The 16,518-nt window shown below is 34.4% G+C and overlaps 1 protein-coding gene across 2 annotated transcripts in view; it reads right to left on the minus strand.

The window, feature by feature from the left end:
* Window positions 1-2,080: 2,080 nt before the first annotated feature.
* Window positions 2,081-16,518, minus strand: part of mipol1 (mirror-image polydactyly 1) — a 70,699-nt gene continuing 56,261 nt past the window's right edge. For both annotated transcript variants that reach the window (XM_042743241.1, XM_042743240.1), the window contains exons 13-14: window positions 8,894-9,070; window positions 2,081-2,501 (exon numbers count right to left, since the gene is read on the minus strand). In XM_042743241.1, the coding sequence (XP_042599175.1) occupies window positions 2,435-2,501; window positions 8,894-9,070 (244 nt within the window). In that variant the 3' untranslated portion in view covers window positions 2,081-2,434. The remainder of the gene's footprint in view (window positions 2,502-8,893; window positions 9,071-16,518) is intronic.

Genomic DNA, 16,518 nt, shown 5'->3' on the forward strand with positions numbered 1-16,518 from the left:
TTCACTGCATAGTGCATTTTTCTTTTTCTTTTTTTTAAATATAATTTATTATTCGACGAATATGAGAATAGTGCATTTAAAAGAATGCAATATTTCAAATGAATAATGCAAAAAGTCCATTCATTCTATTCTATTCAAAAAATTTGCACTCTTAAAAATAAAGGTTCTTTAGATTATTCAAATATTTTTTCTCACTTATAAAAATGGTTCTTTTAAGAACAGTTCACTAAAAGGTTCTTTGGGAAACCAAAAATGGTTCTTGTTGCTGCAAACAACCCTTTGGAATCTTTAATTAAATTTAAAAGATTAGCAAGCTTAAATAGGCTATTATGAAATTCTGGTACTCTAGTCTAAATTAATATTTATATTTTATATTTTTAATTTATAATAAAATGTTTTATTTAATTTATAAGGCTATCCATGTCAACAATGCACAGTTTTAACATTCCAAACAACACAAATTTATCAGCTTGATCAGAACCTGGGAAAAAATAAAAACGTCCCAAAGAAAATGTGCACTATATTTGTATAAATAAACAGCTACTATGAGAAAGACAGAAGCAGACAGAGAAAAAGAGAGAGCTTGAAATATTTGGTGTCGTTATAGCAACCGGATCAGTGGTGCTTTTCTCTAAGGGTCATTCAATATGTGCAACCGAAACACGGTTTTAATTAAAGCGTATAAAAGTTTTTTTGTAAGTCGATGATCACGCACACTGAATTTGGGGGTGATAATGGGGCATTTCTCTCCACATGCCCCAATAAACACAGCCTCCAGCCTCCACACCCACATCTCAAACAAATCTCTTAAAACACGTACATCTCAAACAAATTATTTAAGAACACACATTTCAAAAAAAAAGTTTTCGGCCCAAAAAAAAAAAAAAAGTTGCACCATCAAAGGGCAAGTGTTTTCCATAGGGATGTGGCGGGACACCCAGGTTGTGCCATCTCCACGGTAACCTATAAGAGGAAAATCAACAAGATTGTCCTGGTGTCGGGCGTTTATTTGAGGGGAGGGACACTCAGTGGCACGTCTGGCCTAAACAGCCCTTTCTTTATTCACCGGTGCATCTAACATATTTCTGAGTACATAATCGATCAGGCTGAAGAAGAGCTCTGCTGAAGGACAGACAGGGAAAGGCAACATTAAGCATGCTTATATAATTGTTTGGAGTATCTAGTCGTTGGTAAAGGTCGACAGATCTCTTTGGCCCATTTTATGTTTGTAAATTATCAGCATGCAAAGCACTTCCCATTAAACACTCGCAACACATTAATAAGAATTCAAAGAATCATCAACCCCCTTTTTTCAGAACTGCCATTCCCACAATATTGTGCACTTCCCAAATTAATTGACTTTTTTTTTTTTTTTTTTTTATAAAAATGTTGGGGTATGATTTTAAATCGTGTTTGCAATAAACAATCCAAATTTTAAGAACACATTGAAAAAAGTATTAAAAGTAAAGAATAATTGTAAATATTTCAATAATATTTCACCCAGCACAATATTTAGTGTATGTAACTTGAATTAAAAGACCGTTATTTATGGGTTTGATTGAATAGTTGTGTTTAGAATATGATTATGTAGTTTTAAAATTAATTTTAATTAGAAACAAAATTTAAAAAAAAGGAAAAAAAAATAAGACGAATTTCTCCTCAAAAAGACTTCATATTTACTTAAATAAGAGGGTTCGTGTCATTCATGTAAAACAAACAAATAATTAACAATTATACAACTATATTCTCTATTGGTGGACTGCATAGTTAGATTTGATTTGATGATTTTTTAGGATTTATCCTATCATTTCTATTGCCAATATATCTAAAAACACTAATTGATAATCACAGAAACAATTTATTATTAAATAACATGTAAGAGTAAATACCAAACAAGCATTCATGATCATAAATACTGATTGTGTCGACTGATACACTGAATATTGTTGTTATAACTCCCTTTATTAATTTGGGAAAAAATGTAAAATATCTATAGTCTAGTTTGTCCATCCCCAAATCCCAGCTTTGTCCAGAAACAGCTGGCTTTCTATGAAAAATAAAGTCTCGGTACCTCACAAAGTAATCGTCCAAACAAATCTGCCTTGTTTAACCAGACTTAACGTCACATTGTAAGTAAAAATCGACTGAGAGGAGAGAAAGAATGAAAGAAAGAAAACCTTTGGAGTAGCAGATAAGAGTGTGGAGGTAAAGGGCTGGCAGCAGTAGTTTCATTGGTGACTGCAGAGAGAATGTGGTTAAACATTTACGATGGTGTTTCTGAGCCTGGGCTGGAATGAGAACAGGGCTGAGAGAAAGAACGCCACTTCCAGCCTGTGTTTGCCCAGGCCAGGCTTCGGCTGTTTGCTCAGAGTTAAACGCTGCAGCCTGGTCACCAGATGTGGCCGTCTGCTCGGGTCGCCCGCCGGCCAGTCAGTCAGATGACTTTCCGGACACTGCCAGTGCCCACTTTCTTCCGTAACACCTCCACCAGCCGCTCCAATCTGAGAACGGAAAGACAGAGAGAGGGAAGGCAGAAATAAGTGACTGTGTAAATGAAAGAAGAGCAAGACAAACGCAGGCCAGCTCTTAGCTGTTTTCTCCTCACACAAGGGCGCTCTTGGAGGAACGGAAAGATGCGGAGAGTGGATGTAGACACTTCTTAAAGTGGGTGAGACATCCATGCTGGTGTCAATGCCCAAATCCTCCAAATATCCGCCTGCCTTTACTCCGGCAAACAGAAGCCTGTGTGTGGTGTCATGTGATTGGTCGGGGTGAGTAAACCTGTGCTTATGAGGGCGATGATCCCACAGACTCTGTGGAAATGGAGGGAGATCTAGATGGGTGAAGGGATTCTTCAGGAGCAAATGGATAATGGGGAACGAAAGCAGACCTGCTTCTCTCCATCCAAACAAATGCTGCTTCCGCTCCAAAAAATATACTCTCCAGAAACTTTGACATTACTTCAAATTATGTTATACTACGCAATAAATAAAAAATGTGATAATATGACAAAATAGATTAAATCAGGACTCTTAATTTACAGAACTAAAACCGAAACTCCTTTAAAGTGACGTTACTTAAAAAATTAACATGAATTAAAGAAAAGGTTTCTGATTATTATTTGTTATAATATTCAAGCTACATAGAATCACTTTTTTATATCAAATTATAATTTATATATTAGTGTGTGAATATTTCAAACTAATTTGAGATTTGCTTATACATTTTATTTAAATTCAATGCATTGTTTGTTATGTCTATATATGAAAATGAACAAACTATAGACATATAAAAAAACTAAGTGATCAAAAAAGCACAACAAAACTATACTAATACTCTTTCTCTATATATATAAATACTGTATACATCTATCTATCTATCTATCTATCTATCTATCTATCTATCTATCTATCTATCTATCTATCTATATAAATCTATATCTATATCCATCTATCCATCTATAAAACACCAAAAAATAAAAATGCAATTTATCTAATGTATAAATCTCAAATTTGTTCAGATTAGAATCTCTCAATTAAAGATGACAGACAGACAAAAAAAAAAAAAAACTATGAAAAGAAAATTGTATGCATAAATTAGTCATTTATTTTAGACAATGCATAAATTCAATTACAAGATTTATACACTTTATGAAGAAAAAATACGGTACTTTTTAAATTTTTTTTCGCCATAAGCACAATGTTAAGTTGGCATGATTGCTTATAAGATCCAAGTCTCTATAATACTCAGAGTCAGTCTTTCAGTACTTAATGCAGTGGTCTGAAAATCAGACTTGAAAGTTTTTAATAAATTCATTCATTACATTAAATAAATGTATGCATAACAAATGTAGAAGGTTGTAGAGAGCTCAGGACTGTTAAATCCAAGCTTTTTCAAATAAAAAGAGCCAATAACATTGAGTTGAAGCGGTCTTACAACAACAAAGCAAGGCCAGCTCTATCAGCCTTCATAGCAATCCTGACAAGACGTGCTTAGCATAGCCAGTGCTCATATTGTCTACTGAGTGAGTCTTATCAAGTGAGCATATGGGAGTGGTCTGACCCAAGCCTTGCTCCCGCCGAAGTCTCCACCTGTTTTCCCGTACAGGGAGATTGAAGAGCAGCCGCAGGACCATATGTATTTCTCAGAGGCGCTCTGTGGCCAAGAGTAATGCATCACTTTGGAGCGAAAGTGGGGAAGATGAGGGGGAGGGGATGGTTCAAAACAGCAGACTAATATTTATAAAAGGTCAATGTTGCTAAATGAACAGGCCACGCACATAAGCATATATACATATATATAAGCAAACAGCCTTCATATCACACAAGCAATCCACTTCCACCCAAAACACACAAACATGCAGACAGACACCACAAGACTGTCTCTCTCCTCCATAAACATGCATGGAAACACCTTTCCCCCTTGTGTGCAAATTTTAAGCATATTAAATATATTAATTAGCCTCCCTGTCATGTTTGCACAATTAACAGGTCTGCCTTTCCGTGGCAGGATCTCCAAGGTGTGCCTGCGGGCTGGGGAGGATTTGGTGAACACTGTTTGCAGAGAGTGGCCGTAAACCCAAACATACACGTGAGGGAAGAGCCGGCAAAAGCACAAATCCCGATTAAGAATTCACGGAGTCGCAAAACCAACAATTCCAGCTCAAATAACACAGAGTAAACAGCAGCCGTGCATAAATTCTAAACAACAGCACGTTTTATGTATGGCACGACAACATATCCATGTTTCAATGCAAAAGAAGATCCTGTTTGTAATCTATAATTATGCCACGACAATGCCTGACAAAAACGCTTGCATGAAATGCTATAAGATCACACTGATAACTCAGGCGGATGTAGCAGGGGTTTTAGCGATGCACGGGACAAAAACAGGCCGCTGAGGAGGAAGCCTGTCAGACTGCAGCATGATACGACCAGTGTTATTTTAGTACCAGTGTTATCATTTTTATTAATATTCTGAATTAGTTTTTATTTTTTAAAATGCTTACATTATATAAACATATATATATATATATATATATATATATATATATGTAGTTTTTTTATTTATATTTTTATTTATTTTTTATTTTTATATTTGTTTTTAATTTTAGTCAAAGTTTTAGTAATTTTGTTGTGTTTTTGTAATTTTTACAGTAATATATATATATATATATATATATATATATATATATATATATATATATATATATGTAGTTTTTTATTCATATTCTGAATGCGTTTTTATTTTTATATTTGTTTTTAATTTTAGTCAAAGTTTTAGTAATTTTGTTGTGTTTTTGTAATTTTTACAGTATATATATATATATATATATATATATATATATATATATATATATATATATATATATATATACTGTAAAAAAAAATATATATATATATATATATACTGTAAAAATATATATATATATAATATGTCTATATAGTTTGTATGAATGGTTATTTTAGTTAAAGTTTTAGTTATTTTAGTACAATAAGTACAGTTTTTTTTATTTTTTGTTATTTTTATTACTTGTATATATTGTCTGTATTTTTTATTTTAGTTATTTTAGTACATCAAGTTAAACTACATGAAACTGAGAAATGTTCCCTCAGCAACTAGCTGAAATAAAATAAGTGCATTTATAATAAATATAATAAAATTAAAAATGTTAAAGTGTATTTTATTTCAAGTAACAAAAGTATTTTTTTTTTTTTTGTAATGGTTTTAGTTTTAGTAAACATCCCTAATAACCCCTGATGGGACGTACCAGCCGCAGCCCATTTGTGGGCCGTTGGGCCAATGAAAAGGTCCTTTGTGCACTTCTCACGGCCAAATTTGATACAGCAGGTCATTAGACATTCAGCTCAGCTCCTCCGTCAATGGGCCTGGAGGAACGGCACTCAGGTGCCACATTCTGGGCCAGCACTGGGCTTTCTCCTCTCCGGCTCACCTCGCTGTAGGAGCCTGGAGGCTGATCACATCACCCCTGCATTCTTCTCACCGTCATGCGACGAGGCCCACGTCAGAGCGGCTTCCCACAGGCCGCCCGGAGCCCGGTGAGTGCAGGGCATCCATCTGAATGTCAGCTAGTGGTCAGGTGCGACTGCGGTTCCCCTTCCACTTACTGTGGACGATCCCAGTTGTACACTCATGCAGAAGCTGACACTGTAATCCTTTGCTCTATGAGACAAAATAGCCATCACCTTGATCCTAATCATTACTACATGAGGGCACATATTTTTACAAGGTACAAATACTGTATGCACCTTTTAGAGGTAGATAAGTTTTCACTTATATTGGTTACTGTCCCTGTAATAAGATGCTGTGTAGCTAAAGGTAAAATTTTTGCACATTTGTTCTGAGCAAAGTTTTTATATCTAAATCTAAAAACTGAAAATAAATAAATAAATAAATAAAACATTATTACTTGAAATAAAACCTAGTCTTATTTTACTTCAGTTAGTTGCCAAAGCAACATTTCTCATTTTCATTTAATTTAAATTGATGTGCTAAAATAACTGAGACTGAAACTAAGACTGAAACTGAAATAAAAATTCATTACGACAACTATTTCAACATATGATAATTTTTTTTTTAAAAACGACAAACAACCAAATTGCTAAAATAAAAAAAATATAATTCTAAATATAAATAGAATCTATATTGATATCTCAATGATACTAAAATAACACATCAGTGAATGTAAAAAATAATAATCAGAAAGGCAGTCCATGTGACTCATATGCTATATTTCAAGTCTCCTGGTGTCATATGATGGCTTACATGGAACAGACCAAATTCAAATTTTTCTCTGAAAACATGGTCATGATCACTATGTACAAAACAGAACTCAAATAAATATATCCTATATAAACATATTTGAAATGATGTGAGGGTGAGTAAATAATATGACTGAATTTTGTCTTTAGGTGGAGTACTCCTTTAAATGAACAGCTCACCCAAAAATTAACATTTTATCATCATTTACTCACCCTAATGTTGTTCCAAAGCTGTTTGACTTTCTTTGTTCTGTGGAACACAAAAGAAGATACTTTGAGAAATGTCTCAATGTTCTTTTCCCCCATGCAATGAAAATCAGCGAGGTCCAACATTCTTCAAAATATCTTCTTTTGTGTTCCACAGAACAAAGAAAGTCATGAGGGTGAATAAATGATGCTCATTTTTGGGTGAACTATTCCTTTAAGTAGTGATTTGGCACAAATTCAGGGCCTTGAGCAATAAATAACATGCTGATTCTCAGAATACAGGGAACTTGTTAGCTTCCAGTAATACTACACAGAGACTCTATGCTGCAGACAGTAGTGACTCACACGTTTGAACCTTGCACTGCGGACGCCGCTTGGTCAGACCAGTGTACACAAACAAGCTGCTCTGATACACACTTGCTGTCTGTGAGGACAGCAGCACTGGTCAAAGCAAAGTGCATTGTGGGATATGGAGTTTCATGTCATGCAACAGAGGCTGTGTGATCTTACCCTTCAGAGCGGCATGTGTAAACAGTGCACTAAAGTTCTGTCATTGTGATGGGGTAGTGAGGGGGGTTCTCTCTGTGTTTTGAGCACCCCCTCAGCTCAGCATCTCCACCCCCTTTGGTTAATTCATCATGTAAATAGATCAGCAAGCCGGCCTGTGTTTGCTTTGCGTGGGGAGCCCCCCATGCGAGCGAGACAAGAAGGAGAGAGTGGGAATTTCTACCAGGCGACCAGTTTTTATAAATGTACAGAACAGATAATGAGTGCAAGGTTAGAGAGACTGAGAGAACAAGCTTTAAGAACATCCAACAAGTGCAGGGATATCTCCAAACAGGCTTCTTTAATGGAACACAAAATGAAGAACGTTCATGCTCTTTTCAATGCAATAAAAGTAAATAAGGATCGACACTGCTGATCTCCAAAAATGACCAAAAAGCATCATATAAGGAGTCTAAATGAGTCATGTGGATTTAGTTGTAAAGACTTATTTTGTAATTTTGCTTTCATGGTACTTTTTTCTCATTTGCAGCTAAACAGCCTCTGTCCTCATTCCTTGTCACAGAATGGAAAAAAGCAGCACGAACATTTGGTATAACATCTTTTTTTCTGTTTCACAGAAGAAAGTAAGTCATACAAGTTTGGAACTTGAAACTAAAGAAGGGTAAATGAGTAAATGGGCAATTGAGGACAAAACAAGACAAGGTCATTATCAAGTGAAAAAATATCCTAAGAACCCAAATCGAAATAAATAATCAAAATAATTTTATATATAAATACACACAGAAAACTAGTCAGAAGTTTGGAATAATCAAGAATTATTTTATGTTTTTGAGAGAAGTCTCTTATGCTCACCAAAGAAAACTGTATTTATTTGATTAATGATGCAGTAAAACATTAAAATATTATTACAATTTTAAATAACTGTTTTCTATTTGAACATATTTTAAAATGTAATTTATTCTTGTGATGAAAAGCTGAATTTTCAGCATCACTACTGCAGTCTTCAGTGTCACATGATCCTTCAGAAATCATTCTAATATGCTAATTTGCTGCTCAAGAAATATTTCTTCATATTATCAATGCTGAAAACAGTTGCGTGCTTAATATTTTTGTGAAAACTGAATATATATATTTTTTAGAATTCTTTAATGAAAAGAAAGAATAGCATTTAAATGTCTTTATGCCAAAACATTTGAACGGTAGTGTATCACTGTTTCCACAAAAATATTAAGTAGAACATTTGTGAAAACATTGGTAATGATAAATATATCTTCAAAAACATTTAAAAAATCCTAATCATTCCAAAATTTTAACTGGTAGACTGATAGTTTAACATGGTTTTGGTATGTTGTTTAAACTTTCCCTTGTTAAACCAGAAAGTGCATGCCTGTACTCACCTCTGCACTTTCTCATTGGCCTCCCTCTCTCTCTCCTGGGTCAGACACAGCTGGGTCTGAGCGCTCTGAAATTCTGACGTCAGCTGCTGCAGACGGTGCAGCAGGGGCTGAATCTGGGTCTGGTTTGAGGTGGCAGGAATGTCCAGACTGGTCTCGTCAGCCTGATGCTGTAGCACACTGAAAACACAGTTTTGATACATAAGTGTAATTAGTGATAGAGTCAGTCATGAATTGGCCATGTTCACTTGGCTGCTTGGAAGAAGTGTTCCCACACCTTAAATCAGTATTAATATATATATATATATATATATATATATATATATATATATATATATATATATATATTGTTTCTTATATATATATATATATATATATATATATATATATAATAAAATAAAAAAAATATTAAATGACAATCAAATAATATTAGCACACACACATTACTTTTTCTATAATTGCATTTTTGATAAAATGGCTTACTTGATAATACCTTTAACTATCAAGAGTTTAACATATTTAAATTCATTAACACATTTTGCCCTTAATTAAACGTAAAATAATGTAAAAAACAGGGCACAGATTATGCTTTGGCCAAGTTTTACATTTAAAACACAACAAAACGCCATATACGCTTACATTTTATTAACAAAACTCACACTCAAAAACTCCACTGTTAACTGCAATTGCTTTTAGTTTTACTGCTATATCTACCTGATTTAACCCATAAAAAAAGAGTTTTGTTGGTAGAAATTAATGTATTTAGGTTGATTCAGCAATATTAACTCATTTTGAACTTGACTAGGTAATTTATGTTTAGGTTACTATGTTTTCAGTGCTTTCTAATGAATGCAGTAGGCAACATAAATTATATGATTGTTTATGAATGAAAAAAATATTAACTAAAATTAACTGAACTGAATTTGTAAGTGCATTAATTTCCAAGTAATACCAATTTTAATGCATATAAAACCTACAAAACTACATATCTTTGTGATTCATCGCACACTTCAATAGATCCTCAGGAAAGACAATCATCAAAATTACAAGAACAATATAACGGCTGACTTAACGGCGTAGCATCAGGCTCATGTTTCATAAACCAGGAGGAGAAATGCCAATGGTCAAATTTCTTACACAAACATGAAACTTGACCCAGACACAGAGAGAGCATGTTTGCAGTTTACCTGGAGGTGGGGAATCATAACTCTATATCAACAGACACATCTAATATTCAAACGGAATGTCAGTACAAGAAACAATATCTGGGGCTAATAATTCCTCAGAATGTCAGCAGAATACATTAGCGCTCTCACAACGCTGCATCCAACTCGAGGTGAAATTCAGACAGGTGTTTTTCAACAAGGCATGAGATAACGAGGGTCAAGATAAAAACGGAAGGGTAGGGGCGATAATGAGAGATACATATCAAACTAACCAACGAACACGAGCAGAACTGTACAACCACCGCCAAAAGCTCCTATGAAGTAATAGTAATAAACTGAAATGCCGATAACTGTCACAAAAACTCCTTGAATAAACAGATGTTCCAAAGAATAAACATTTCTAATGAAAACATGATGCAGCTTTCCTGTGCAAATTAAAGCCACCAAAATGCTAAAGTGTTGCCAAGGCATTCCTGTATTTGACATGGCATTTACAGTTCAGGTGACTGCACTCATAAAATACCCATGCCAATGTGCAAAGATGATTGTGTGCTTTGCTTTCAGAGCTGCATGTAGCAGTCCAATAATTGCCATTGTGATGAATAAAAAAATGCTAACAGATAGCTTTCCCCACATTATTTTGAATTTGAGAGCTGGTGCAGCTGTTTGTAACTTGAAGTTGCGGCTTACGTTGTCATTCACTTATAGCTGATTGGCTGTTACCCTTTTTATTGTACATCAGCTGGAAAAAATCATTTTGAAAGTGATTTCAATGATTTTGTTCCTTTGTGCAATTATTGTTCCTCTACGCAATTATCTGCTATTCTTTTAAAGGGGTCATATGATGTTGCTAAAAAGAACATTATTTTGTGTATTTGCTGTAATGAAATGTGTTTATGTGGTTTAAAGTTACAAAAACACATTATTGTTTCTCCTCTATGCCCCGCCTTTCTGAAACGCATTGATTTTTACAAAGCTCATCGGTCTGAAAAGCGAGGTGTGCTCTGATTGGCCGGAGCGCTGAAACAAAAACATTAAAACCCATTGTTTTTAAATGAGGCATTTGTAGCATCCAGTGGGGACATAATTACAGATTATATTGACTTATACTGTCTTTTTACGTGTTGCGTTGCATCGCGCCGCGTAAACATAAAACCATGTCTGCATTTGTGATTGGAGAAATGACAAACAACAAGCACTACTCTACACTGCTCAAGACTAGCACTTGAATCATCTCAGTGGCAAATCCTTTAAATATGAAAACGTACTTACAGGCTGTGTGTCAGAACAGCCAGCATTGTAACAACAATAAAACAATAAAAGTTACGCCTTCTTTCTTTGTGTGAACATTTGGGCAGTGTTATGCAAATCTTCTCACATCGTGACATAGACATGTGGGGGCATGTTTAAATGAGGTGTTTTAGGAGGGCGTGGACGAGTCTTAATTTTTATCTTTAGGGATCTTATCTATTCACAAATAGCTTGTAACACTCCAAAGAGAAAGGAAAACTTGAAATCGCATCATATGACCCCTTTAAATAGGAATTTAGAACAATTTTTCTTTATCGTTACAGTTTTCGTCCTTAGTGTAAATGGCCTAAAGTTACACATTTTGAGATTTCATTCATAAGTTTAATTCGCTTCCAATTATTTTACCTGTACAAAAACAGTCCAATATAGTGATTTATATTGCAAACTGGTATTTGTTATCATAATATTTGAATTTATTATCACAATCATAAACAGACCTATATTTACCTATAGCGGGTAATAAATCCTAAGTCTCACTCATACAAAGAAAAGGCTTTCTCTTTCTTGCAAAATAAGGCGGATAGACTTTCTTGGTTGCTATGTGGTTACATACTCTCTTCATCTAATAGATTTTAACACCTTTTTTATTTGTCAAATGAAAAGTAATTTTGTCTCCCCTTAACAAGCCCCATTATAATGTTATATGCTTAAAGGTGCTTAAAAAGCTGCCAACAAACTGCAGAGGACTAATATGCTTTAATATGACACCAAGAGCATGGAGATGTCAATATCAGGTCTAAATAATGACAACACCTGCTCCCCTTTTTATTCAAGCAGAAACTAGATGAATGGCTGTAATAACACACATGTACGCTGTGCTCACCTGCGACCACAGACATACAGAAAACCACAGCACTATTAAGTAGGCATTCATATTAGCCACGGAAACAATGCATTTAGTACAATGCCAAGATTAGCTGACAATACAAAACGTCTGTCTGGCTCGCATGCCTGCATGTGTCTATAGTGACAGAGACATCAAGATGGATTGGCAGCAGCTTTTGTCTTCAGCAAATGTGCCTGTGTGTTTTCGCCCTAAAGTCATATCACTCATTGAGTCTTGCTAATTAGTTCCAGGAAGGTTTCCATGTCAGGTTCTTCCTTTATTTTTTATTTTTTTAAGGCAGGAGGTAATCAATTCTGATGCGATATTGATGGTCGAGAAAGTGATGTAAAGTTGTGTGCTTTGTTTAATTAAATGCAAACATATTGGGTACAAAGGTCCAATGACAGTGACAAACAAGGGCAGAGAAGCATTGCCACACTATGGATTATCTTATCTAAGTCCACCCACCCCCTCGCAGACACAACTGGTCCATCCTGGTCCCCACTTTATGAGGATGATTATAGTAGGATATATGATGTTCCTGTCCCACTCAGAGGAATGGAGATGCCAGTATGATGGAGCTCCATAAACATGCATATAAACACAACCTGTCTAGTACACAGTACACTTGCTCACCAATTGATCCTCTGCAGTGAATGGGTGCCGTCAGAATCAGAGTCCAAACAGACGATAAAAACATCACAATAATCTACACAACTCCAGTCCAGCAATTAATGTCTTGTAAAGTAAAAAGCTGCATGTTTTTAAGAAACAAATCCATAATTAAGGCATTTTAACTTTAAAATAAGGATGATTCTTGCAGCGAAAAAGACCATCCCCTGTTGTCCTCTCACATCAAAATCCACAGACATATTTGGTCTGAGGTCTCTTTTTGCTTGTAAAAGGTACTTGATCTGTGTACATTTCTCTCCTTAGTCAGACGAGACAACTTCTTCACTGGAGAAAGTGATATTAGAGGACTCGTATTTTATCCAGAAGCAACAGTGTGAGGTTAAAAGACCTAATATTGCATTTATTTATTACAAACTTGTAGCTTTTCACTTCTCAAAACATTACTTGTGGATAATTGTGATGTTTTATCTTTTGTTTGGACTTTTATTCTGACGGCACCCATTCACTGCAGAGGATCCATTGGTGAGCAAGTGACGTAATGATACATTTCTCCAAATCTGTTCTGATGAAGAAACAAACTCTTCTAAATCTTGGATAGTCTGTGGGTAAGGACATTTTTACAACTATTCCTTAAAGTATGAGCAACAGTAACAGTGACAGTGAAAACCCACTCATAAAAGAAATACTAATAACTACTCTTGTACATTTAAAAATCCTATTCACTACCTTCAACCAAACATATGCTGCTCGTTAAAAACAGCAGTGTATGTTGGTCTAGTTATAAAGGTTGCCAGACAGACGACCTGGGGACTCTGTTAAACATTAACCAGAACCGTAAGATACCTGATCACAGGGGTGGGATCCCAACGAACCTGCCCTCTAACGCTACAGGCCAGTTAAACATTAACACCACCACAAAATGTTATCAGATGGGACATGTAAAATAACCTTTTAATAGAGAGCATTTATCTACAGGCAAAAAAAGTACAGCCAAAGCAGAGACAGACATTCTACTGACAGGTGTCTATAGCAACCTGATGTGGATATAAGCTAACTACCAACCACATCCCACCGTCAACCATTCCTTACACCAATCATTCATGCTGACAGTTGCTGATAAAGGCCGTGGTTGTTTCAATATGTCTCATTCCCTCAATAGAACACAGAAATATGAGAACACACCCAATTTTGAACACAAACACCAAAGTAGTGATCACTTGTTCATGAAAAAAATGAATTTCTTGCGCTGAGCCTGGGCAGGAACGCTGCTGTGCGTTAGGATAATCAATCTACAAAATGTATTTTGCTGCACAGAATGGTGAAGACGGCTAATGCAGCGGCTGCAGTTTGCTCTGTTTTGGGGATAAAGTCGGTTAATGCCACAGGCGTAATAAATATCACATAAATTCAAAGTTTCCATCTAGCAATGTGGCATAACTACTGGTGTTATCAGCGTTGAAGGATTTCTGAGAATGAGTAATTTCAGCTCAATCGGCAGGGGTTTGAATGAAAGAGGGAAAACACAAGAAAATGGAAATAAATGCCACTGATAATCAGTTCGCTGAGAGATGAATGATTAGAAATCTCTGTAAAGATCAGACAACTTACTACTATGTTACCTCATATACAAAGTTAATAATAAACACAAATACGAAATACCAAAATGAGAGAGACTCCGCAAAAGACTGGCTCAAATCGGTTTAGATATGTATGAAAATTCAGCTTTACCATCATAAATAAAACAAAAAAATAAAAAATAAATAAATAAACAAAATATATATATATATATATATATATATATCTATATATATATATACATATATATATATAGGTATATACACACACACACACAAACACACACACACACACAATTCTAGAAAATCTAGATTTATATTCTAAAATATATATATTCTAAAATATTGTAAAAACTATAAAAAATTATTTATATTCTAATCTCTAATTATCATCTAATGTAATACATGTTAGCATTAACAATAAGAGTTAATGTTGATGTGAATCCACAGATGTTTAAGGTTTTTATTAGGGATGCACCAATACCAATACCAATTTTAACAAACAACTATTGGCCAATTCCGATAACGATATTGGTCAACTGCATAAAGCAGGGGTTAAAAACGAAATAATGTTATTTTTAAAACTTTTTCTTTGCCAATAATAATAATAATAATAATAATAATAATAATAATAATAATAATAATAATAATAATAATAATAATAATAATAATAATAAAGTACATCGTTTTCTTTACTCAAAAAGAAAAAAAAAAAACCCATAAGGGTCTTGATCTGGTAGCCTATCTTGTGCTTAGTCATAGCCAATACAGCATCATCTCTTCTAGAATTTGACCAAATGTATTAAAAAAAAGAAAATACTATCAACGCTTTAAGTGAAAGTGAAAAGTCGTGACATAAAGACATTAAAGTAGGCCTATTTTTTCAAGATATTTAAAAATATTTGCAGCATGGATAAAAAAAACCGCTACTCCTATAAGCGTTTTGAGTGGAAAAAACAGCCTAAATAAGCAGGCTGTACGTCACATTTTATTATTATTTTATTATTATCATTCAGAAATAATATAGGCTAAAACACCGGTAAATAAAGCAAAATATTTACAAATATTACAAACACAATTAGGCTATTTTAGTTCCCTTCTTTCCACAACAAATCCTCTAAAGTTGTAAGCCAAAACACATTAATTTAAATGCAAAACTGAAGCCTACCTCTCTCATTCTGCACGAATCCAAATGTTTCCATATTCACAATGTATCTGGATGCTAAAATATTATTATTATGTAAACTATAGGCTTTGTTCCTCACTCGCATTTTTGAAATAAAACATCATCCTTTACATAGGCTATAACAGCACAGTGAGGCGGTGGTTACACTGAACAGTACAGACTCTACGGACTATTTAAATTGAGCAGTGTAACTTTTTATGTATCTTTAACTGTATTTTATTTTGATAATGAATAGGCTGCGATGTCAAGTTAGCAAAAATATGTTGTGTGTGCGCGTGAGTCGAATAAAGAATATATAAAATAAAGAAAACGGCTTTCCTTTCCGTGAACTTCAGAGTGCGTTAGAATAATCCAAACTCAGCACAATTTTTTCTTTCATTTTGTTAATCTGATAATGATTTAAGTGAAATATATTTTGTGTATAGGCCTATATATAAATTTTTATGTAGTTTATCCTCAGATAAACTAACTCCAGGGCATTGCCACTGCGACTTAACGTTACCTATGATGAATTTACAGGCCGTTTCACTGGTTGGATGCGTCAGCGTCACATTTGCATATAGCCATACTATACTGTCTGACAAACTATATTTTGTACAGATTTAATTTTGTTAAATGATATTTTTTATTATTTTTACAAGTGATATTTTCTGGATTATGCAACAGACATGCAACTCATTGTCTCCATGCAGTTAATTAATAAACCATCGGTACTGTCCCTTTTTTATACTATTTCCGATATGCCGATGGCTTTAAAATAATCAAAAATCGGCCAATAAATATCGGCGGCTGATACATCGGTGCATCCCTAGTTTTTAATTTCTTCTAATTTCATAAAAGAACAAAATATAATATTATATCAGTGATATTAGGAAATGTGTAGATTTTTTGATGAACGTGTCATGGAAGGCTGTTTTATGTTTACAGGTCAG

Source organism: Cyprinus carpio, chromosome B17 (genome assembly GCF_018340385.1).
Source record: "Cyprinus carpio isolate SPL01 chromosome B17, ASM1834038v1, whole genome shotgun sequence".
Classification (NCBI taxonomy): Eukaryota; Metazoa; Chordata; class Actinopteri; order Cypriniformes; family Cyprinidae; genus Cyprinus; species Cyprinus carpio.